At 40.7% G+C, this 26,570-nt stretch overlaps 1 protein-coding gene across 1 annotated transcript in view; it reads left to right on the top strand.

Moving 5' to 3' along the window:
* Window positions 1-7,517: 7,517 nt before the first annotated feature.
* The window catches only part of ANKRD45 (ankyrin repeat domain 45), a 49,292-nt gene continuing 30,239 nt past the window's right edge, over window positions 7,518-26,570 (top strand). Inside the window, exon 1 of the mRNA XM_032591770.1 lies at window positions 7,518-8,307. Within this exon, the coding sequence (XP_032447661.1) occupies window positions 7,953-8,307 (355 nt within the window). The 5' untranslated portion in view covers window positions 7,518-7,952. The remainder of the gene's footprint in view (window positions 8,308-26,570) is intronic.

Genomic DNA, 26,570 nt, shown 5'->3' with positions numbered 1-26,570 from the left:
CCAGAAAGGTCTGAGGGATTGGAGACACAGAATAGGTAGTGCCCCGCTCGCCCCGGGCCTCCAGGCCCGGCGCTGCTCGCCACGGGCCTCCTCGCCCCGGGCCTCCTCGCCCGGGCCTGTCTCTTACCATGGCTCATCGTGGCTGAAGCCTCTCACTCTACCGGAGAGAAACGGGTCAGAGTATCCCACACAGCCTCCAGACCATGGGGTCTGAGCTGAGAAACTTACCGGGAAGTTTGGAGAAGTGGGAGACACAGAATAACAAGCAGCCCCTCCAGGAGCTATGCAGGGAGCACAAAATCCCAGGGAAGCATATGCCTGAATCCTAAAAAGCCAACAAACCCTGGGTCTCAGCTCAGAAAACCCGGGTAAGGACCGAAGGATGCGAGACCCAGAAACCCAAACACCTGCTACGAGCACTGGCTCCAGGCCCTGACTCATTACCATGGCACACCATGGTTGAAGCCGCTCCCACTACCTGAGTGAAAGGGGTCACAGAGCCCAAAACAGCCTTCCATACCCTGGGGTCTCAGCTCAGAAACTCCCCGGAAAGGTCTGAGGGATTGGAGACACAGAATAGGTAGTGCCCCGCTCGCGCTCGCCCCGGGCCTCCACGCCCGGGGCTGCTCGCTGTGGCTCACTATAGCTCAAGCCGTTCCTGTACCAGAGAGAAAGGGGTCACACCAACACAAACACCCGCCTGGCCCTGGGTTCTCTGCTCAGAAACTCCCGGGGAAGTTCCAAGGGATAGGGGCCACAGAATGGGTAGTGCTCCTGCTCGCCCCCGGCCTCCACGTCCCGGGCTGTGTCTTACCCTGGCTCATCATGGCTGAAGCCTCTAACTGTACCTGAGAAAACGGGTCAGTGTATACGACACAGCCTCCAGACAATGGGGTCTCAGCTGAGAAACTTACGGGGAAGTTTGGAGAAGTGGGAGACAGAATAACAAGCAGCCCCTCCAGGGGCTATGCAGTGAGCACAAAATCCCAGGGAAGCATATGCCTGAATCCTAAACGGCCAACAAAACCTGGGTCTCAGCTCAGAAACTCCCGGGTTAGGACCGAAGGATGTGAGACACAGAATCCCAAACACCTGCTACGAGCCCGGGCGCAAGGCCCTGAGTCATTACCATGGTCACCATGGCTGATGCCGCTCCCTGAATCGGAGTGAAAGGGGTCACAGAGCCCGAAACAGCCTCCAGACCCGGGGGTCTCAGCTCAGAAACTCCCCGGAAAGGTCTGAGGGATTGAAGACACAGAATAGGTAGTGCCCCGCTCGCCCCGGGCCACCATGTCCTGGAGGCCCGGGGCGAGCAGGGGCACTACGCATTCTGTGTCTCGCATCCCTCGGACCTATCCCGGGAGTTTCTGAGCTGAGACCACAGGATTTGTTGGCTTTTTGGGATTCAGGCATGTGTCTCGCGTGGGATTTTGTGCTCGCTGCACAGCCCCTGGATGGGCTGCTAGGAATTCTGTGTCTTCCATCCCTCGGACACTCCCCGGGAGTTTCTGAGATGAGATCCCAGCGTCTGGAGGCTTTGTGGGGTTCTGTGACCCCTTCCTCTCAGGTACAGGGAGCAGCTTCTTCCTTGGTAAGCCATGGTAATAGACTCATTGCCTGGTGGTCGGGGCTCGCAGCAGCTGCTTGTGATTCAGTGTCTCCCATTTCTCGGACCTTCCCCGGAAGTTTCTCTGCTGAGACCCCAGGGTCTGGAGGCTGTATGGGATTCTGTGACCCCTTTCTCTCAGGTACAGGGAGAGGCTACAGCCATGGTGATCCATGGTAAGTGACTCAGGACATGGAGGCCCCGGGGCGAGCAGGGACACTACCCCTTCTGTTGCTCCAATCCCTCAGACCTTCCCCGGGAGTTTCTGAGAAGAGATCCCAGGGTCCGGCGGGTGTTTGGCATTCTGTGACCCCATTCTCTCTGGTACAGGCAGCAGCATCAGCCATGGTAAGTCATCGTAAGTGACTCAAGGCCTGGAGGCCGCGACTGGCCGCAGCTGTTTGGGATTGTGTGGCTCGCATCCTTCAGACCTATCCCGGGAGTTTCTGATCTGAGACCACAGGGTTTGTTGGCATTTTGAGATTCTAGCTTGTGTCTCCCTTGGGATTTTGTGCTCACTGCACAGCCCCTGGAGGGGCTGTTTGGTATTCTGTGTCTCCCATTTCTAGGACCATCCCCGGGAGTTTCTGAGCTGAGACCCCAGGTTCTGGAGGCTGTTTGGGATTTTGTGACCCCTTTCTCGCAGGTACAGGGAGTGGCTTCAGCCATGGTGAGCATGGTCAGTGACTCAGGACCTGAAGACCCGGGGCAAGCATCCCCGGGCCTGGCGGCCCGGGGCGAGCAGGGGCACTACCCATTCTGTGTCTCCCATCCCTCAGACCTTCCCCGGGAGTTTCTGAGAAGAGATCCCAGGGTCTGGCGGGTGTTTGGGATTCTGTGACCCCATTCTCTCCGGTACAGGGAGCGGCATCAGCCATGGTAAGGCATCTTAAGTGACTCAGGGCCTGGAGGCCGGGGCTCGCAGCAGCTGTTTGGGATTGTGTGGCTCGCATCATTCAGACCTATCCGGGGAGTTTCTGATCTGAGACTGAAAGGGCGAGCCTATGCTGGCCGACTCCATCTTTTCTGTGTCCTCCACCTTGAGTGACTATGTCCCCAACATGACCCCTTTCCCAGGAAAATCGCAGAAACCTCAGACTGCACCTCCTCCCTTTGAGTAACCTCCCGCTCACCCGTTCAAACTTCCTGATCAAAACACGCCCTTGGGGCGCCTGGGTGGCGCAGTCGGTTAAGCGTCCGACTTCAGCCAGGTCACGATCTCGCGGTCCGTGAGTTCGAGCCCCGCGTCAGGCTCTGGGCTGATGGCTCGGAGCCTGGAGCCTGTTTCCGATTCTGTGTCTCCCTCTCTCTCTGCCCCTCCCCCGTTCATGCTCTGTCTCTCTCTGTCCCAAAAATAAATAAACGTTGAAAAAAAAAAAAAATTTTAAAACACGCCCAGTGACCTGCGTAACAGGACTCCGACCCTTACCCAGCCAATCGGCTGAGGCCACGACCCTTCCCCAGCCAATCGGCTGAGGCCACAGCCATTACCTCACCAACTGCCCCCAGACCCCTATAAAACCTTTGTGTTTTTGAAACTCGCTCTCTCTCCCTGGTATCTCACCGCTGCCTCGGTGCAGGTAGGGGATTGAGCTTCAGCTAGCTAGAATAAAGGCTCTTTTGCTTTTGCATCGGACTCGGCTCCCTAGTGGTCTTTGGGGATCACGAATTCTGGGCATAACAAGACCACAGTGTTTGTTGGCATTTTGTGATTCTAGCTTGTGTCTCCCTTGGGATTTTGTGCTCACTGCACAGCCCCTGGAGGGGCTGCTTGGGATTCTGTGTCTCCCATTTCTCAGACCATCCCCGGGAGTTTCTGAGCTGAGACCCCAGGTTCTGGAGGCTGTTTGGGATTCTGTGACCCCTTTCTCGCAGGTACAGGGAGTGGCTTCAGCCATGGTGAGCCATGGTAAGTGACTCAGGACCTGGAGGCCAGGGGTGAGCAGCCCCGGGCGAGGAGGCCCGAGGCGAGCAGCCCCGGGCAAGGAGGCCCGGGGCGAGCAGGGGCACTACCCATTCTGTGTTTCCAATCCCTCAGACCTTCCCCGGGAGTTTCTGAGAAGAGATCCCAGGGTCTGGCGGGTGTTTGGGATTCTGTGACCCCATTCTCTCATGTACAGGTTGCGGCTTCAGCCATGGTAAGGCATGGTAAGTGACTCAGGGCCTGGAGGCCGGGGCTCGCAGCGACTGCTTGGGATTGTGTGTCTCCCATTTCTCAGAACTTCCCAGGGAGTTTCTGAGCTGAGACACCAGGGTCTGGACGCTTTTTGGGATTCTGTGACCCCTTTCTCTCAGGTACAGTGAGCGGCTTCAGCCATGGTGAGCCATGGTAAGTGACTCAAGGCCTGGAGGCCCGGGGCGAGCAGCCTGGAGGTAATAAACATCAAAATAACATACATGGAAGTATGCCCCATAATGTAATGTTCCCAGGACAAAGTATCCATTACTACTGAACAATAACTTATTTGGTTACCCTACTAATAGAAATTATATATATATTTACATATGGAAAATTGAAACGAGATATAAACTAATATATATAATACAAATAAAAATTATATGTAGTAGGAACGCTGAGTGGCTCAGGTTAAGCATCTGACTTCGGCTCAGGTCATGATCTCTGTTTGTGAGTTTGAGCCCCAAGTTGGGCTCTGTGCTGACAGCTCAGAGCCTGGAGCCTGCTTTGGATTCTGTGTTTTCCTCTCTCTCTGCCCCTCCCCTGCTCTCTCTCTCTTCTCTCTCTCTCTCGCTCTCAAAAGTAAATAAACATTAAAACAATTTTTTAAAAAAATTATATATACTATATACAATATAACATATTAAATTATATATATGTATTTGGACAGGACACCTACCTACCTCCTGGTCTGAGTTAGCTGTGCAAGCTAATGGCTGTGTGCATGCTTGCAATCCAGTGAGAAGGAATTACACTTTCCTAGAAGTTTCATACTATATCACTACTTACATCTTATGTGTACTATTTGGACATATGGCCACACCATGTTGCAAGGGAGACTGGGAAATAGTTGTATTCCAATATAAATATTGGTTTTTTTTTTAAATGTGTGATTAAAAGAATAAAGAACAGGGCTCTATTCCTAAAGAAGGGGAGATCAGATTTGGGAGAAGACAGCTGTGTCTGAGTAATGTATCAGGGGCCCATATGATAACGAGGAGCCTAGAGATGAGCAGGAAACCAAGGCAGATCTGGAGGGGCAGACTGCAAGAACCAAAGCAGGTACCCAGGAGGAAGTTTGATCAGTACACTCTTGTTGTCACTGTGTCGAATGACTAGCCTCATGTTCATATGTCCCATGTTCATATGTCCCAGAATCAAGATCCTGGTCACTTACATGTGAAAGCTAAAAAAACTGAACTCACAGAGAATAGATGGGTGGTTGCCAAAGGTGGAGTTAGGGGTCGGTGAAATGGGGAAAGGGGGTCAAAAGGTAAAAACTTACAGTTATAAGATGCATATGTTCTGGGAATGTTCTGTACAGCACAGTGACTATAGCTAACAATACTGTATTGAATTCAATACAATACTGCATTGTATTTGAAAGTTGCTAAGAGATTAAATCTTAAAAGTTTGCATCACGAGAAAAAAGTTGTGTAACTCGGTCAGGTGATAGATGTTAATTTATTTTATAATCATTTTGTATTCATTTTATGATATATACACAGATCAGATTATTATGTTGTATACCTTAAACTAATACAATGTTATATGTCAGTAAAAAATGCAGCGATCAAAAAAAACAACATTAAAAGAAGTGTCAAGATCCTGGGACTGAGCAGCTGATTGGTCAAGCCTAATTTGTGTTCTTGCCTCCAAGCTTGTGCTGCGATGGAGAGGAGGAGGGTCTTGTATCTGGCCTTCATGGTGGGACGTTAGCCTTATCTTCCACTAGAATTCTCTCAATTGGGGTTCTCTAACAATGTGTGTGTGTGTGTGTGTGTGTGTGTGTGTGTGTGTGTGTGTGTTGGGGGTGGAGAGTTAGCTGATGAACCATTTCCACCTTTAAATTTCTTGTTATGTGAGAAAATAATCTTTTACTTTTAGAAGTTGATCTTACTATTTTTCTGTTATTTGTAACCAAAAAATTCCTAACTTCAACAGCCTACCAGTATATACATTTAGTGAAGGTAGAGATTAGTGTAGGGCTATGTGAGATAGAGATGTTATTCTGCCTCAGTAGATTTCCCTTCCTTCTGACTTCTGAATGACCAAATCTTTCCCATTCTCTATGGCCCAGCTTAAATGCCATATTCTTTACTAAATATATGAAGCCATTTATCCCATTTCCTGTGTCTTCCCCCTACCCTCCCACCATAAACATGATCCTGAATCTTGTGTTGAATTTTGCTTTTCTTCTTTTTTTAAAAAAAAATTTTTTTTAATGTAAATTTCTGAAAGGGAGAGAGAGGGAGACACAGAATTTGAAGCAGGCTCCAGGCTCTGAGCTGTCAGCACAGAGCCTGACGCAGGGCTTGAACCCACGAACTGCAAGATCATGACCTGAGCTGAAGTCGGACACTTGATTGACGGAGCCACCCAGGTGCCCCTTGCTTTTCTTCTTTTTTAAAAACTAGTGTTACTGAGTCTATTCACATTCCTAAAAAGTCCACTTTAATTTTAATTGCTTTGAACTTTACAAAAATAGATCTTGATACATATAGTATTTTGGATTTACTTTTTCCTACTAATATTGTGTTGCTAAGATTCACTCATATCGTTGTGTGCTTCAACTATTTATTTTTGTGTGACAAATTACCCCCAGACTTGGTAGCTTAAAACAGCACACGTTCTTTATCTCCCAGTTTCTCTGACTCATGAATCCGGGCACAACTTAGCTAAATCTTTTACTTTAGTGTCTCTCATGAGGCTACAGTCAAGGTGTTGCTTGGGACCACAGTTATCTCAAAGTTGACCTGGGGCAGATCCACTTCCAAACTCTATCAGTGATTGTTGTCAGAGTTAAGTTCCTCATGGGCTAATGGATTCAGGACTTCCATTCCTTACGGCTGTTGGCCAGAGGTTGCCCTCTGTTCCTTGAGAGGTGGCCCTGCCCATCATACTATGTGAGAAGAGCCAGGGAGAGAATACCAACAAGACCTAAGTCACAGTCTGTTATAACTAAATTATGGAAATAACATCCCATCACTGTTGCTGTATTCTCATTAGAAAAGAGTTGCTATATCCAGCCTGCATTCAAAGGGAGGGAATTACGCAAGGGTATGAATACCAGGAGGCAGGGTGAGGGTCATTGGGAGCCGTGTTATAAGCTGACCACATGGTATCACCCTAATTTATTCATTTAACTACTATATATTATTTTGTGTGAATATGCCACAGTTTATGCTTCTGTTTGTGGGCTTTGTTTTTTTTTTTCCTGCCTGGGATTTTTGTTGTTTTGAACAGTGATGCTACAAGCATTCTTTTTTTTTTTTTTTAATATTTTTAAAAAATGTTTATTTATTTATTTGGAGACAGGGGGAGAGAGAGAGTGCTAGCAGGGGAGGGGCAGAGAGAGAGGGAGAGAGAATCCTAAGCAGGCTTCATACTGTTAGCATGGAGCCGGACTTGGGGCTCAGTCTCCTGAACTGTGAGGTCATGACCTGAGCCAAAATCAGGAGTATGATGCCTAACCAACTGAGCCACCCAGGTGCCCCTACAAACATTCTTATACATATGAAGAGGACTGTGCTACTGTTCTCTGAAACATTACCAATTTAATATGTGTTCTGCCAGAAGGAACACTAAGAATTCCATGATTAATTGTACCTGGAATTAATCTCATCCCTTCTGAACTACCATAGCATACTTCATGTCTTATGATACTTAACACTTGTTACCTTTTATCACACTTATTTTGTGCATGTGATATTTTTTCCTTTGAAATAGTCACTGAGGCCAGGAAATAAATTTGATTCTTCTTTGTAATTTACTTAGTGCCTACATAGCATGTAGTATATTAGTAAGCTTTCAGTAAGCATTACTGAGTGAATAATTCTGTCAGTGTCAGTACCTAACGTTTAAAGTTTTAATCTGGCTATAATCCCACTATATTTCTCACTTTTCCCCAACATGGACCCTTATTTAGGCAGGTGAGTCTCTTTAATATTCTTTTCAATTTCTCTTTCAATCTTTTCCTAATGAATCTAGCCCACATTGATCTGTTTCTTCTTCTGTTCCTGTTGAATTTACTGTTATAATTATTTTCAGCCAGTTAAGTATTTTCATCCTATCTGTATTATCAGCTGACTAATGGAATAAACAAATACTGATTTGTTTGAGAGATTTCTATTACTTTTTTTTTTTTTGCCTCAGGTAATTTTGGAGTTAATGGAGCCAGACGGACCTCCAGAGTCAGAGAGTTCAGAAAGATTAATATTTTTCTCACAGCAAGAAGAAGAAGATGATGAAGAAGAAGGTGATAATGAAGGAGAAGCAAAAGAACCAGAAGAAACAGGCACCCTTAATCCTGTCTTACAACCTGCCCTCACAGGGGATGTAGAAGGTTTGCAGAAGATTTTTGAGGATCCTGAGAACCCTCATCATGAACAGGCCATGCAGCTACTCTTGGAAGAAGACATCATTGGGAGAAATTTGTTGTATGCAGCTTGCATGGCTGGGCAAAGTGATGTGATTAGAGCTTTGGCAAAATATGGTGTGAATCTGAACGAAAAAACCACCAGAGGTATTTTGTCTTTTTTCTCTCATCAGTATTACTTATGACTACCTAAAGATGCTATGTGCTATATTTAAAGTTGAATGAATTTGCTATGCCTGCTTATATTTTACATATATTACATACATATGCATATATATGAAAATGTGGGTATCTGTGTACATGATGATATAGCTCAGTAGATAAGTACGTAGACTTCACTCATGATTAGAAGTGTGACTTGGGCAAGTTACCTAATGTTTCGGTGCTTCTGTTTCTTCATCTGCAAAATGGGGATAATGATTGTATTTTCCTTGTAGGATGCTGTGTGGATTAAAAAAGACAGTAAATATAAATATCTTATCACTGTAATTGGCACATGCTAAGTTGATATATAATAAGTGCTTAACAATAATATTATCACTCCTTTGAAGATTTTTTAGTTTTGTAGTCATGATCTAATTAGCTCTTTTTATTCAGCCACCTTTTTTTTTTCAGGTTGCAAATATGTTCATTGAAGAAAATTAAAAATAACAATGACTTCCAGAAAATAGGGAATATGCATTTAAAAACATTTTAAAATATTTTTTAATGTTTATTTATTTTGAGAGAGAGAGAGAGAAACAGAGAGAGACAGAGTATCAACAGGAGAGGGGCAGAGCTAGGGAATCACAGAATCTGAAGCAGGCTCCAGGCTCTGAACTGTCAGCACAGAGCCTGATGAGGGGCTCAAATTCATGAACTGCAAGATCATGACCTGAGCTGAAGTCGGATGCTTAACCAACTGAGCCACCAGGTGCCCCCGCCAAGAATTTTTCTTAAGTATTTATTAATTTTTGAGAGAGAGACAGAGTGAGAGGAGGAGGGACAGAGAGAGAGGGAGACACAGAATCCGAAGCAGGCTCCAAGCTTTGAGCTGTCAGCACAGAGCCTGCAGCGGGGCTTGAACTCACAAACCTTGAGATCATAACCTGAGCCAAAGTCGGATGCTTAACTGACTGAGCCACCCAGGCGCCCCAGGAATATGTATTTTCTTAATGCTCCCATGGAACATTTTAAAAAATTGATCACAATTAAGTCCATAAAGGAAGTCTCAACAAATATCAAAGAATCTAGAGCATGTGTCTTTGTTCTCTAAACATAATTAAATAAGATTAGAAAGTAGTAACAAAAAGAGAACTGAAAATCCCCTATAATTTGGAAAACAGAAGCACTCTTTAAATTATATGTTGGTCGTAGAAGATACACTAGAAATTATGAAATATTTAGGTGACAAGAGGATCACTCCATGTCAGAACCTGTGGAATAAAACTAAAATTTAAATTCTAGCTTAATACATATAATAGAATATAAGAAACATTGAAAATCATAAGCAAGGCATTTAACTCAAGGAGTTAGAAAAAAAGAACAACTGAGTAATCCAAAGAAAGTAGAAGAAGAGTAGGAAAAAAGTAGAAGTAATGATATTGAAAATAAAGAAGCAATAGAGAGGATCAACAAAACCAAAATCTGCTTGGGAATGCAAACTGGTGCAGCCACTCTGGAAAACAGTATGGAGGTTCCTCAAAAAATTAAAAATAGAACTACCCTATGACCCACCAATTGCACTACTAGGTATTTATCCAAGGGATACAGGTGTGCTGTTTCAAAGGGACACATGTACCCCAATGTTTATAGCAGTACTATCAGCAATAGCTAAAGTATGGAAAGAGCCCAAATGTCCACTGACTGATCAATGGATAAAGAAGATTGTATATATGTATATATACAATGGAGTATTACTTGGCAATCAAAAAGAATGAAATCTTGCCATTTGCAACTACGTGGGTGGAACTAGAGTGTATTATGCTAAGTGAAATTACTCAGAGAAAGACAAATATCATATGACTTCACTCATATGAGGACTTTAAGACACAAAACAGATGAACATAAGGGAAGGGAAGCAAAAATAATATGAAAACAAGGAGGGGGACAAAACATAAGAGACTCTTAAATATAGAGAACAGAGGGTTGTTGGAGGGGTTGTGGGAGGGGGGATGGGCTAAATGGGCAAGGGGCTTAAGGAATCTACTCCTGAAATCATTATTGCACCATGTGCTAACTAACTTGGATGTAAATTATAAAAAATAAACTGTAGAAAGTAAACAACAGCAACAACAAAAATCCCAAATCTGCTTTCAACACAGTTGAAAAACCTTTGATAATATTGGGTGATTTTTGATATTTGATAATATCAGAGAGATCGAGAGCATAAATAATATTTGGAATTTTTAAAAATAGAGCATTCACAAAGGAAAAGCTAAGACTTCAAAAATCATTAGAAGATATTATAAATAACTATGACAGTACATTTGGAAACTTGGATGAAATAGACAATTTTCTTACAAAGTGTAAATTACCAAAATTAATTCAAGAAAAAAATAGAAATCTTGACTAGATCAATGGTTATTTTGAAAAAAAAAAATAAGTAATAAAAATAGGCCTCCTTTCTCCACCCCCACCTTACTCTAGGCTCAGATATTTTAAAAGGTAAGGTTTATTGCACTTTTAGGGAATAGGTAATCTCTAGCTTATACAATGTTCAGAGAATATAAAGAGTTGGAAAACTGCTTAATTTATTTTATGAGAGATAGAACTTTTATAGCAAAACTAGTTAAGGAGAATAGTAGAAAGAATAATTACAGGTCAATTTCATTTAATAACAAAGATTCAAACATCTTAAAATATTAACAAATTGAATCTAAGATTGTGTATTACAAAATGTATTGTACTAGGTTGGATTTATCCCATTAATGCAAGGTTGATTTTAACATTAGACAAAATATTAGTGTAATTCACTACATTAAAAGACTAAATGAACAAAATTGCACGATCATTTCAATAGATGTAGAAGAGTCTTTTTGAAAACAATGTTGCATTCATTCATCATGAAAGCTCTTAGGGAAATAGAAGAAACCTTCCTTAAAGCTCTCTATCAAAAACCTGAAGCAAGGTTACCTGATATTGAATCTTTAGAAACATTCATTAAATCAGAAACAAGACTATGATATTCACTATCATGGCTTTTATTTGTCATTATAGTGGCAGTCCTACCTAGTACAGTAAGACAAGAAAAATAAATAAGACCTAACACTGTACTGTACTGGAGCTGGCTTTAACCTGCTCTTGCAAGCTGATTGTTAAAATTTCAGGGGGTTTGTAATTCATTGACATCGCATTGGTAGCTTGAAGTTGGCCATGTTAGGAGTATATATATATCATGGAAATTGCTAATGGTACAAATCAAGGATTTCTTCCCAGAGAACTAGTTGGTAAATATTTACCAGTAGACTACTGAATATAAGGATCTGAGTGGAAGAAATGAAACTCCCTCCAAGGGAGTGTACTATTAGTACTAATAGAATTTAATTTAGCAAGAATATGAACATAAGACTAATATCCCAGATCAGTAGCTTTCTATAAACCATCAATGATCAGAGACTGTAATAAAAATACAAATCTTATTCACAGCAAAACTGTACAGAGATTAGGAATAAATCTGATAAAAGAATTGTAAGATATTTATGGCAAAAACTTTAAACTTTATTGAATTACATCAAAGAATACCCAAATTAAATATATGTTTTAGACAGTGAGATTAAATATCATAAAGAGGCAATTTCTTCCAAATTAACTTATCAATCTAATTAATATCACATTAAGGTTTTTAAAAAATACAAACTGAGAAGCTGACCCTAAATTTCAGTGGGGATGCCAGTCAGAGTGGCCAAAATGAACAAATCAGGAGACTATAGATGCTGGAGAGGATGTGGAGAAACGGGAACCCTCTTGCACTGTTGGTGGGAATGCAAATTGGTGCAGCCGCTCTGGAAAGCAGTGTGGAGGTTCCTCAGAAAATTAAAAATAGACCTACCCTATGACCCAGCAATAGCACTGCTAGGAATTTATCCAAGGGATACAGGAGTCCTGATGCATAGGGGCACTTGTACCCCAATGTTCATAGCAGCACTCTCAACAATAGCCAAATTATGTAAAGAGCCTAAATGTCCATCAACTGATGAATGGATAAAGAAATTGTGGTATATATATACAATGGAATACTATGTGGCAATGAGAAAAAATGAAATATGGCCTTTTGTAGCAACGTGGATGGAACTGGAGAGTGTAATGCTAAGTGAAATAAGCCATACAGAGAAAGACAGATACCATATGGTTTCACTCTTATGTGGATCCTGAGAAACTTAACAGGAACCCATGGGGGAAGGGAAGGAAAAAAAAAAAAAAAGGAGGTTAGAGTGAGAGAGAGCCAAAGCATAAGAGACTGTTAAAAACTGAGAACAAACTGAGGGTTGATGGGGGGGTGGGAGGGAGGGGAGGGTGGGTGATGGGTATTGAGGAGGGCACCTTTTGGGATGAGCCCTGGGTGTTGTATGGAAACCAATTTGTCAATAAATTTCATATATATATATATAAAAAAAGAAATACAACACATTTTTAAGATTTCAGAGGTCAGTAAAATTTCCTTCTTTCTAAAAAAATAAAAATAAAAATAAATAAATTTCAGTGGGGAAATGATGAGCTATTTAATATGTGGAGAACAGTGGTTATTCATCTGGAAAAAGTTAAATTAGATCCTACGTTGTACTGTGCACAAAAATCAATTACAGTTTCATGCAAGATATGAACGTGAAAAGAGAAAACTTCAAACTTTGTGAAACATAGAGGAGGATTGTTATATTCTTGAGATATCACTCAGTATCTTAAAATAAGACATGAAAACAAAGCTATTAAAGGAAAAATATATCATATATATAAACATACGTGTGTATATATATATATATATATATATGTTTTTAAAATGTTTATTTTAAGAGTTTATTTATTTATTTTGAGTGAGAGAGCAGAGAAAGGGGCAGAGAGAGAGGATCCCAAGAGATAGGAACAAACAATTCATGGAAGAGAAATGTTCATGGCCAATATAAAAATGTCCTCAAATTCACTATTAAAATGCAAATTTCAACAATGAGCTACCGCTACTGGTAGCTTGATAAAAATGTTAATATCTGACAGCATTGAGTACTGGTGAAGGTAGGGGAAGTGGGAATTCTTTTACTCTGCTGGAAGGAGTGTAAATTGTATAACCACTTTGAAGAACATTTATATAAAGTTGCAAATAGATGTACCCTATGATCTAGAATCCCGTTTCTAGATATATATCTTTGAGAAAATCTCACACATCTCACAAGGAAACATGTACGAAGATGATTATTCAAGTACAGTAGTTTCCTCTTATCCCTGGGGCATACATTCTAAGACCCTGGTGGCTACTTAAAACTGCAGATAGTACCAAACCCTATATATACTATGTTTTTTTTCTATACATATATATTCTATGATAAAGTTTAACTTATAAACTAGGCACAGTATGAGATTAATAATAACTAATAATAAAATAGAAAAATTATACTATAATAAAAGTTATGTAAATATGTCTCAAAATACCTTATTGTACTGCACTCACCCTTCTTGTGATGATAGGAGATGATAAAATGCCTACATGATGAGATGAAGTGAATGACGTAGGCATTGTGACATAGCAATAGGATGCTATTGACCTTCTGATGGTACATTGGAAGGAGGATCATCTGCTTCCAGACCGCTGTTGGCTGCAGGTGCCCAGAACTGTGAAAAGTGAAATTGCGGATAAGGGGGGACCACAGATAGTTCCTGACTTAATGATGGCTTGTCTTACAATTTTTCAACTTTACGATGGTGTGAAACTGATACACATTCAGTACAAACCACACTTTGAATTTTGATCTTTCCTCAGTCTAGCAATAAGCAGTGTGATACTTTTGTGATCCTGGCAGCAACCTGCAGCTCCCAGTCAGCCATATGCTCATGAGGGAAATAACCAATACTTATAGCCATTCTCTGCCCATACAACCATTCTCTTCTTTCTTTTGTCCTTTCCTTCCTTCCCTTCCCTTTTTCTTTCTTTCTTTCACTTTCAAACGGTTTTATTTTAAAAGGTAAAACTTAACACATGGTTTTATTTTATTTGTTATTTGTTTATTTATTTACTGTACATCCAAGTTATTTGGTATATAATGCAATAATGATTTCAGGAGTAGAATCCAGTGACTCATCCCCTACATATAACACCCAGTGCTCATCCCAAGTGTCCTCTTTAATGCCTTTTGCCCATTTAGCCCCTCCCCCGGCCCACAACTCCTCCAGTGACCTTGAGTTTGTTCTCTGTGTTTGAGTCTCTTATGTTTTGCCCCCTCCCTGTTTTTCTATTATTTTTGCTTCCCTTCCCTTATGTTCATCTGTTTTTTTATCCTAAATTCCACCTATGAGTGAGGTCATATGATATTTTCTTTCTCTGACCAATTTCGCTTAGCATAATACACTCTAGTTCCATCCATGTTGTTGCAAATGGCAAGATTTCATTATTTTTGATTGCCAAGTAATACTCCATTGCATGTATATGTGTGTGTGTGTGTGTGTGTGTGTGTGTGTGTGTATATATATATATATATATATCACATCTTTATCCATTCATTCAATGATGGACATTTGAGCTCTTCCCATGCTTTGGCTATTGTTGATTGTGCTGCTGTAAACATTGGGGTGCATGTGCCCCTTTGAAACAGCACATCTGCATCCTTTGGATAAATACCTAGTAGTGCAATTGCTGGGTCGTAGGGTATTTCTATTTTTAATTTTTGAGGAACTTCCATACTGTTTTCCAGAGTGGCTGCACCAGTTTGTGTTCCACCAGCAGTGCAAAAGGGCTCTTCGGCATCCTTACCAACATCTGCCGTTGCTTGAGTTACTAATTTTAGCCATTCTGACTGGTGTGAGGTGGTATCTCATTGTGGTTTTGATTTGTATTTCCCTGATGATGAGTGATATTGAGCATTTTTCCATGTGTCTGTTAGCCATCTGGATGTCTTTTTTTTGGAAAAGTGTCTATTCATGTCTTTTGCCCATTTCTTCACTGGATTATTTGTGTTTTGAGTATTGAGTTGGGTAAGTTCTTTATAGATTTTGGGTACTAACCCTTTATCTGATATGTTATTTGCAAATATCTTCTCCCATTCCATTGGTTGCCTTTTAGTTTTGTTGATTTCATACATTGTTTTAAAACATGAGCATTCACAAGTTATCAGACAGATTCATACAAAGCTGTTTACAGTGAAAATGAGAAAGGAACATTTACCAATGTAAAATGTCACAGAATCAAATCACACTTGGATCTTCAGTGGTTCGGCTGCTTTACCCCACACAATAAAATATGGTCAGTGTTAAGATAAAATTCCTCTTTTGCATATTCTCTTCCTAATCAAGGGCTTCTTTATTACCATCATCCCACACAGTAGGAAAGGTGGCCACGGAGGCAGTTTCACAGTGGTTATCCTGGTCTTTGGTGATCATTATGTAGCCATCCATGCCCTAGTCTATACCCCAGCTGTTCTTGACAATCCAGGATTTATTGTTACCCGATTTTGCTCCTTCAAAACCATGGCCAACCACTGGAATATCATGTCCAAGTCTTCATTGCTGCAGTTTGGATCATAATAAATGCTTTGTTCATAGAACTGCGAAGTATCCAGGCTTGCATCTATACCAACAGAGATGGGCCCCACAGTTGCCTCTGTGATCATAAGTTTGTTCTCCCTCCTAAGGATGTCCCAGAAGCTACTTATGTTTTTTTTAAAGTTTTACTTAAATTCCAGTTAGTTTACATACAGTATAATATTAGTTTCATGTATAAAATATAGCAATTCAACACTTCCATACATCATTCATCTCAGCAAGTGCACTCTTTGATCCCCATAACCCATTCCCCCCGCAACCTCCCCTCTGGTAACCATCAGTTTGTTCTCTATAGTTAAGAGTCTCTTTCTTGGTTTGCCTCCCTCTCTCTCTTTCTCTCCCCTTTGTTAGTTTGTTTTGTTTTTTAAATTTCACATATGAGTGATATCATATGGTATTTATCTTTTTCTGACTAACTTATTTCACTTAGTGTAATACTCCCTAACTCCATCCATGTCATTGCAAATGGCAAGATTTCATTCTTTTTGATGGCTGAGTAATATTCCATTGTATGTATGTATGTATGTTTGTATGTATATGTACATACATACATGACACATCTTTATTCATCCATCAGTGAACACTTGGGCTGTTTCCATAGTTTGACTATTATAGATAATGCTACTATAAACATTGGGGTGCATGTATCACTTTGAATTGGTATTTTAGTATTTTTTTGATAAATACCTACTAGTGCAATTGCTGGATCCTCAGTTAGTACTATTTTTAACTTTTTGAAGAACCTCCATACTGTTTTCCAGAGTGGCTGCACTAGTTGGCATTTCCACCAACGATGCAAGAGGTTTCCTCTTTCTCCACATCCTCACCAACACCTGTTGTTTCTTGAGTGGTTGATTTTAGCCATTCTGATGGGTGTGAGGTTATATCTCGTTGTAGTTTTGATTTTTGTTTCCCTGATGATGAGTGATGTGGAGCATCTTTTCAGGTATCCGTATGTCTTCTTTGGAAAAGTGTCTATCCATTTCTTTTGCCCATTTTTAAATTGGATTATTCATCTTTTGAATGTTGAGTTTTATAAGTTCTTTATATATTTTGGATACTAATCCTTTATCAGATATGTCATTAGCAAATATCTTCCCCCATTCCATAAGTTGCCTTTTAGTTTTGTTGATTGTTTCCTTCCCTGTGCAGAAGCTTTTTATTTTGATGAAGTCCCAATAATTTATTTTTGCTTTTGTTTCCCTTGTCTCCAGAGACAACATCTAGAAAGAAGTTGCTACTGATAGCAAAGAGGTTACTGTGTGTATTCTCCTCTAAGATATTTATGGTTTCCTGTCTCACATTTAGGTCTTGTATCCATTTTGAATTTATTTTTGTGTATGGTTTAAGAAAGTGGCCCAGTTTCATTCTTTTGCATGTTGCTGTCCAGTTTTCCCAGCACCATTTCTTGAAGAGTCTGTCTTTTTTTCCATTGGATAATCTTTCCTACTTGGTTGAAGATTAATTGGCTACAGTTATGGGTTCATTTCTGGGCTTTCTATCTGTTCAATGGATCTGTGTATATTTTATGCCAGTACCATACTGGGTTTTTTGTTTTTTGTTTTTTGTTTTTCACAAGGTTGCTTTGGCTATTTGAGGTCTTTTTTGTTACATCTTCCTGACTTCTGGTCTTTTGGGAAATGCCTTGTTTTCTTATGGGGCCAAGGACAGATCTCTGTAGTTTATTTATTGATTATGGAACCTCCTCTGGTTCTGGCCAGGCTTTGGTCACTAAACCCGACTGTACTCAAGCAGGCATAGCCAGAACAAATTATTGTTTAAAAATTTCTTTCCACATAAAATCAGCAAACATTTATTAAGGGTGGAGGAACAGCCAAGCCTTGTGCTCAGAGCTGAGGTTATAGAAATATGAATGAATTCAGACTTGGGCAAGTTCACAGTTTAGCAGAAAACAAATATGTAAATAAATAAGTAATTACTATATGGTGAGATAAGGTATAAGATAGCTTAGAGGAGAGAGAAGTCAACTTGACCTGGAAGTATTGGACACAGTCAGGGAAGGCTTCACAGAGGAGGCGATACTTATATTGAATCCTGAAGAATGACCAAGAGTTTACCAGACAAAGGAGAGTTGAGGGATAAGGCATGGCAGGCAGTGTAGTAATCATAGTATCAGATTTTAGTATTACAATCTTGTGCATATTCTAGAATATTTACCCACTATTTTAAGGTAACTGAAACACTGGTCTTTTATAGGTATAATAGTATTATTTTGTATTTAAAAAATGAAATTTGAGCCACGTATGGATTGAAAACAAATGATTTAATTGCTCAATGTATACAAAAAGCCAAACTGAAGTCTACAAATTTGGATGGCCCATATTGTGGCTTTGCAAAATTTCTGTTGTAAGAATAATTTGAGTCCCAAAACTTCCCAACTAAGTCACCTATGAATCTCATCATTTTGAATGTGATCAGAAAACTGAAATGGAATCTCTTCTACATGAAGAAACTAAAAAAGACAAATATGAACCAGCAATATTTTCTCTGGGGAAAAATTACAGCTTACTCTTAATAAAAAGATTGCAGTGTTTGCAAAAGAGCAAAAAGCTATTCAGAGATCTCTCTCTTCAAATTAGAGGTGAGATAATTTGAAGTAAAATACTTGGTTTTAGTTTATAACCACTTCCAACTAATGTTGAGTGAGAAAAACTTCAATAGCTAAAAAAAAATTGTTCAAAAATATCTTGGGATATTGTTGGACATTTAGAAAAATCACATAATGTTTCACTTGAAACTTTCATGATTAATTACATTTCTTTATAGTGTTTTTTATCCTTAATTTTTTCAGTTTTATCTGACAATTTATATTGCTAATATAATGAAAATATAAACAACATATCGATTTCATACTTATACTTTTCTTTGATATCCTGTGTTTATACATTTCATATTTAAAATGTATTAAATAGTTTCACTAATTTAAAAGAGTGAATTCTGAATTCCATTTTATAAAACACCAGTATTAATACTGAGTAAGCCTTAAAGTTATACTGGTATTATTTTATTTCATTACTGTAATTATTATTTCAGGTAGAAAAAAAAACCCAGCATATGCAAAGTTGTAGAGGCATGGAACAACATAATTTGGGCAATTCAAAGAGTCTGGTAGTGGTGGTGGTAGGCAGGCTGTGAGAAATATTCTAGATAGGTGAGTATTTTGCTTCATGGCCTATTTTTTGTTTTTGACTCATCATCCCCATTCTTGGACTTTGACCTTACCATATACCTTCATTAATTTATACCAATGCTGGGGGCGCCTGGGTGGCTCAGTGTCTGACTTCAGCTCAGGTCATGAATGATCTCATGGTTTGTGACAAAGCCCGCTTTCGATCTTCTGTCCCCCCTCTCTCTGCCCCTTTTCACTCACTTGCTCTCACTCTCTCTCAAAAATAAGTAAACATTAAAAAAAACTTATAGCAACCCAGAGAAAAGTACTTATCTTCTTTTTTGTTTTCTTATCTGTAAATGAGAACAATGCTAGTGCCTACTTTATAGGATTGTAGTGAGTGGATAACAGTGCCTGTATGGAGGAAAAGATTCCTTTTCTTGTCTGATCTTTTGCCTTACTATGAACTACCTGCTCAGTTGACTCCCTTTCTATTTAGTAAGTAGTAGTCTTCCACAAAGAGATTATTTTTCAATTAGAATTAACCCTAATCCACACTTGTACGCCAATGTGTATAGCAGCACTTTCAACAATAGCCAAATCATGGAAAGAGCCTAAATGTCCATCAACTGATGAATGGATAAAGAAATTGTGGTTTATATACACAATGGAATACTACGTGGCAATGAGAAAGAATGAAATATGGCCTTTTGTAGCAACGTGGATGGAACGGGAGAGTGTTATGCTGAGTGAAATAAGTCATACAGAGAAATACAGATACCATATGTTTTCACTCTTATGTGGATCCAGAGAAACTTAACAGAAGACCATGGGGGAGGGGAAGGGGAAGGAAAAAAAAAGTTACAGAGAGGGAAGGAAGCAAACGATGGGAGACTCTTAAAAACTGAGAATAAACTGAGGGTTGATGGGGGATGGGAGGGAGGGGAGGGTGGGTGATGGGTATTGAGGAGGGCATCTGTTGGGATGAGCACTGGGTGTTGTATGGAAACCAATTTGACAATACATTTTGTACTAAAAAAAAAGAACCCTAATCCTTCCCAGTTCCATTTATGGTACCTTTCTTGCTACTAGGATTTCTAACATGTGGCCTTCCTTATATCCCTCTTCTGGGATCCATTGCTCATTGACAACATTATGGAGGATGCTAGGAAAATCACTTTCTCATATGGATGCTTTTGAAATAATCTGATTTAAAATATTTTTCTTCTTCTGGGACAGCAATGGGGTTAATGTACTACAAGCATCTGTGTGTTTCTTTCTAGAAAAGAGACCATCTTCAACAAGGGGAAAAACATGTAAAGGTGTTTTAAAAACATGTAATTTTTTGTTAAAATCCTCTTTTGTTTAGAAATATATTTTCTTGTTTTTAAACTATGCATATTAAATAGAAAAAAAAATTAAATGTTACCAGTGGCCTGTAACATTAGCCTTGAGAAAAGCAGTATAAGGAGCCAGAACATCTCACTTGGAATGTCTTCTTGGTCATATTAGCAGCATCTTGTCTGTAGATAGTGTTTCCCTCCCCCAGCAAATCAGGGGCCCTGGACTTTTCAGCTCATTGAAGACTTCATGCAGAAAGCAAGAATAAGGGTGCTATCAGGGTATTTCTTGCCCCACGCCCCCCATTTTGTAGAGGATAAAGGCAAAATGAAATTCTTGAGCCAGTGTCTATCTCTTGGTTTTTGAAATTTCTCACTTGTTGTGATACTAAAAAGAAAGGTTGGGCCAAAGAGGGGAGGTAATTCCAATTTTGGCTGATCCAGAGTAGTTCACTTCATCTTATTTTTGATTCCTTTATTAACCCTTCTGGTTATGATATCCTCAAGCCAAAGGTAGTTTACACCTTGATGTAAAGCAGAACTGGAATTGTGGGAATATGGCAAGTAGGGAGCCAAGGAGAGGTTTCTGGAAGAAAGTAGAGGAATCATTAGCCTCTCTTTCCCTGCTGTACTCAGTGACAAACATTTAGGTGTTGTTTTCTACTACTTATAAACCCTTTATTTGGCAACAGACCTGGGTTTGAATCTTGCTTTGGCTACTTACTACGAGTGTGGCCTTGGGCAATGTATAGCATCTCTAACCTTCACTTTCCTCTGTATCTTTTAATGGAGCTAACAACACTGACTTCAGAAGGTTAGTGAAGGTGTAAATGAAGTAGTAGTACATAAAGTGCCCAGTACTTAATAGATTCATACATCTATTCATTCTTTGCTCAATTCTTTTGTAGTAGTAGTATATGCTTCTTTGGGCCGGTTAAATGAGTCATAAATACATCCTGTGGGTAGGTTGAAACCATGAACTTGTGACTTGATTTTTTTTAGCCAGTGTGAAACATTTTAATGATGCCTCCCTGTTTTTCACCCCCATAGTAGTTGCCTCAGTTAGTCTAAAAAACAACTTTCTAATTTGATGGGTCATGTTTTCAGTTTTAATTCAGATGATTACTTTCCAAACCAAAGGCACACATAGTTGTCATAATTTGTATGATTGTATTAACAATAATGCTAGCATGCAATCCCTATCAAAATAACACCAGCATTCTTCACAGAGCTAGAACAAACAATCCTAAAATTTGTATGGAACCAGAAAAGACCCCAAATAGCCAAAGCAATCCTGACAAAGAAAACCAAAGCTGGAGACAATACAATGCCAGACTTCAAGCTGTATTACAAAGCTATAATAATCAAGACAGTATGGTACTGGCACAAAAACAGATACATAGATCAATGGAATAGAATAAAGAACCCAGAAATGGACCCACAAATATATGGCAACTGACAAAGCGAGGAAGATATCCAATGGAAAAAAGTCTCTTCAGCAAATGGCATTGGGAAAACTGGACAGTGACATGCAGAAGAATGAACTTGGACCACTTTCTTACACCAGACACAAAAATAAACTCAAAATGGATGAAAGACCTAAATGTAAGACAGGAAGCCATCAAACTCCTAGAGGAGAAAACAGGCAATAACCTCTTTGGCCTCAGCTGCAGCAATTTCTTGTTTGACACATCTCCAAAGGCAAGGGAATTAAAAGCAAAAATGAACTATTGGGACCTCATCAAGATAAAAAGCTTCTGCATTGCAAAGGAAACAGTCAGCAAAAATAAAGGCACCCAACAGAATGGGAGAAGATAGTTGCAAATGACATATCAGATAAAGGGTTAGTATCCAAAATCTATAAAGAAGTTATCAAACTCAACACCCAAAAACAAATAATCCAATAAACAAATGGGCAAAAGACATGAATAGACACTTTTCCAAAGAAGACATCCAGATGGCTAACAGACACATGAAAAGATGCTCCACATCACTCATCATCAGGGAAAAACAAATCAAAACCACAATGAGATACCACCTCACACCAGTCAGAATGGCTAAAATTAACAACTCAGGCAACAATAGATGTTGGTGAGGACGCAAAGAGGAACTCTTTTGCACTGCTGGTGGGAATGCAAACTGGTGCGGCCACTCTGGAAAACAGTATGGAGGTTCCTCAAAAAATTTAAAATAGAACTACTCTATGACCCAGCAATTGCACTACTAGGTATTTATCCAAGGGATACAGGTGTGCTGTTTCAAAGGGGCACATGCATCTCAATGTTTATAGCAGCACTATTGACAATAGCCAAAGTATGGGAAGAGCCCAAATATCCATCAACTGATGAATGGATAAAGAAGACTTAGGAGTGAAGGGAAGATGGCGGCGTAGGAGGACGCTGGGCTCACCGCGCGTCCTGCTGATCACTTAGATTCCACCTACACCTGCCTAAATAACCCAGAAAACCGCCAGAGGATTAGCAGAATGGAGTCACCAGACCCAAGCGCAGATGAGAGGCCCACGGAAGAGGGTAGGAAGGGCGGCGAGGCGGTGCGCGCTCCACGGACTGGCGGGAGGGAGCCGGGGCGGAGGGGCGGCTCGCCGGCCAAGCAGAGCCCCCGAGTCCGGCTTGCAAAAGCGGAGGGGCCTGACGGACAGTGTTCCGACAGCAAGCGCGACTTAGCGTCTGGGAGGTCATAAGTTAACAGCTCTGCTCGGAAAGCGGGAAGGCTGGAGGACAAAGGGAGGGAGAGCTGCGGAGCCCCCGGACGACAGAGCTCAGTTTGGTGGGGAACAAAGGCGCTCGCCAGCGCCATCTCCCCCGCCCATCCCCCAGCCAAAATCCCAAAGGGAACTGGTTCCTGCCAGGGAAATTGCTCGCTCCGTGCAAACACCCAACTCTGTGCTTCTGCGGAGCCAAACCTCCGGCAGCGGATCTGACTCCCTCCGGCTGCCACAGGGCCCCTCCTGAAGTGGATCACCTAAGGAGAAGCGAGCTAAGCCTGCCCCCCCTGCCGCCGTGCACCTTGCCTACCCACCCCAGCTAATATGCCAGATCCCCAGCATCACAAGCCTGGCAGTGTGCAAGTAGCCCAGACGGGCCACGCCACCCCACAGTGAATCCCGCCCCTAGGAGAGGGGAAGAGGAGGCACACACCAGTCTGACTGTGGCCCCAGCGGTGGGCTGGGGGCAGACATCAGGACTGACTGCGGCCCCGCTCACCAACTCCAGTTATACACCACAGCACAGGGGAAGTGCCCTGCAGGTCCTCACCACACCAGGGACTATCCAAAATGACCAAGCGGAAGAATTCCCCTCAGAAGAATCTCCAGGAAATAACAACAGCTAATGAGCTGATCAAAAAGGATTTAAATAATATAACAGAAAGTGAATTTAGAATAATAGTCATAAAATTAATCGCTGGGCTTGAAAACAGTATACAGGACAGCAGAGAATCTCTTGCTACAGAGATCAAGGGACTAAGGAACAGTCACGAGGAGCTGAAAAACGCTTTAAATGAAATGCAAAACAAAATGGAAACCACCTCGGCTCGGATGGAAGAGGCAGAGGAGAGAATAGGTGAACTAGAAGATAAGTTATGGAAAAAGAGGAAGCTGAGAAAAAGAGAGATAAAAAAATCCAGGAGTATGAGGGGAAAATTAGAGAACTAAGTGATACACTAAAAAGAAATAATATACGCATAATTGGTATCCCAGAGGAGGAGAGAGAGGGAAAGGTGCTGAAGGGGTACTTGAAGAATAATAGCTGAGAACTTCCCTGAACTGGGGAAGGAAAAAGGCATTGAAATCCAAGAGGCACAGAGAACTCCCTTCAGCCGTAACTTGAATCGATCTTCTGCACGACATATCATAGTGAAACTGGCAAAATACAAGGATAAAGAGAAATTCTGAAAGCAGCAAGGGCAAACGTGCCCTCACATATAAAGGGAGACCTATAAGACTCGTGACTGATCTCTCTTTTGAAACTTGGCAGGCCAGAAAGAATTGGCACGAGATTTTCAGTGTGCTAGACAGAAAAAATATGCAGCCGAGAATCCTTTATCCAGCAAGTCTGTCATTTAGAATAGAAGGAGAGATAAAGGTCTTCCCAAACAAACAAAAACTGAAGGAATTTGTCACCACTAAACCAGCCCTACAAGAGATCCTAAGGGGGACCCTGTGAGACAAAGTACCAGAGACATCACTACAAGCATAAAACATGCAGACATCACAATGACTCTAAACCCGTATCTTTCTATAATAACACTGAATGTAAATGGATTAAATGCGCCAACCAAAAGACATAGGGTATCAGAATGGATAAAAAAACAAGACCCATCTATTTGCTGTCTACAAGAGACTCATTTTAGACCTGAGGACACCTTTAGATTCAGAGTGAGGGGATGGAGAACTATTTATCATGCTACTGGAAGCCAAAAGAAAGCTGGAGTAGCCATACTTATATCAGACAAACTAGACTTTAAATTAAAGGCTGTAACAAGAGATGAAGAAGGACATTATATAATAGTTACAGGGTCTATCCATCAGGAAGAGCTAACAATTATAAATGTCTATGTGCCGAACACCAGAGCCCCCAAATATATAAAACAATTACTCATAAACAGAAGCAACCTTATTGATAAGAATGTGGTAATTGCAGGGGACTTTAACACCCCACTTACAGAAATGGATAGATCATCTAGACACACGGTCAATAAAGAAACAAGGGCCCTGAATGAGACATTGGATCAGATGGACTTGACAGATATATTTAGAACTCTGCATCCCAAAGCAACAGAATATACTTTCTTCTCGAGTGCACATGGAACATTCTCCAAGATAGATCATATACTGGGTCACAAAACAGCCCTTCATAAGTTTACAAGAATTGAAATTATACCATGCATACTTTCAGACCACAATGCTATGAAGCTTGAAATCAACCACAGGAAAAAGTCTGGAAAACCTCCAAAAGCATGGAGGTTAAAGAACACCCTACTAATGAATGAGTGGGTCAACCAGGCAATTAGAGAAGAAATCAAATAATATATGGAAACAAACGAAAATGAAAATACAACAATCCAAACGCTTTGGGACGCAGCGAAGGCAGTCCTGAGAGGAAAATACATTGCAATCCAGGCCTATCTCAAGAAACAAGAAAAATCCCAACTACAAAATCTAACAGCACACCTAAAGGAAATAGAAGCAGAACAGCAAAGGCAGCCTAAACCCAGCAGAAGAAGAGAAATAATAAACATCAGAGCAGAAATAAACAATATAGAATCTAAAAAAACTGTAGAGCAGATCAACGAAACCAAGAGTTGGTTTTTTGAAAAAATAAACAAAATTGACAAACCGCTAGCCAGGCTTCTCAAAAAGAAAAGGGAGATGACCCAAATAGATAAAATCATGAATGAAAATGGAATTATTACAACCAATCCCTCAGAGATACAAACAATTATCAGGGAATACTATGAAAATTATATGCCAACAAATTGGACAACCTGGAAGAAATGGACAAATTCCTGAACACCCACACTCTTCCAAAACTCAATCAGGAGGAAATAGAAAGCTTGAACAGACCCATAACCAGCGAAGAAATTGAATCGGTTATCAAAAATCTCCCAACAAATAAGAGTCCAGGACCAGATGGCTTCCCAGGGGAGTTCTACCAGACGTTTAAAGCAGAGATAATACCTATCCTTCTCAAGCTATTCCAAGAAATAGAAAGGGAAGGAAAACTTCCAGACTCATTCTATGAAGCCAGTATTACTTTGATTCCTAAACCAGACAGAGACCCAGTAAAAAAAGAGAACTACAGGCTAATATCCCTGATGAATATGGATGCAAAAATTCTCAATAAGATACTAGCAAATCAAATTCAACAGCATATAAAAAGAATTATTCACCATGATCAAGTGGGATTCATTCCTGGGATGCAGGGCTGGTTCAACATTCGCAAATCAATCAACGTGATACATCACATTAACAAAAAAAAAAGAGAAGAACCATATGATCCTGTCAATCGATGCAGAAAAGGCCTTTGACAAAATCCAGCACCCTTTCTTAATAAAAACCCTTGAGAAAGTTGGGATAGAAGGAACATACTTGATCATAAAAGCCATTTATGAAAAGCCCACAGCTAACATCATCCTCAATGGGGAAAAACTGAGAGCTTTTTCCCTGAGATCAGGAACACGACAGGGATGCCCACTCT

This window comes from Lynx canadensis, chromosome F1, assembly GCF_007474595.2.
Source record: "Lynx canadensis isolate LIC74 chromosome F1, mLynCan4.pri.v2, whole genome shotgun sequence".
Lineage (NCBI taxonomy): Eukaryota > Metazoa > Chordata > Mammalia > Carnivora > Felidae > Lynx > Lynx canadensis.
This window is presented reverse-complemented; position numbering and strand designations above follow the sequence as displayed.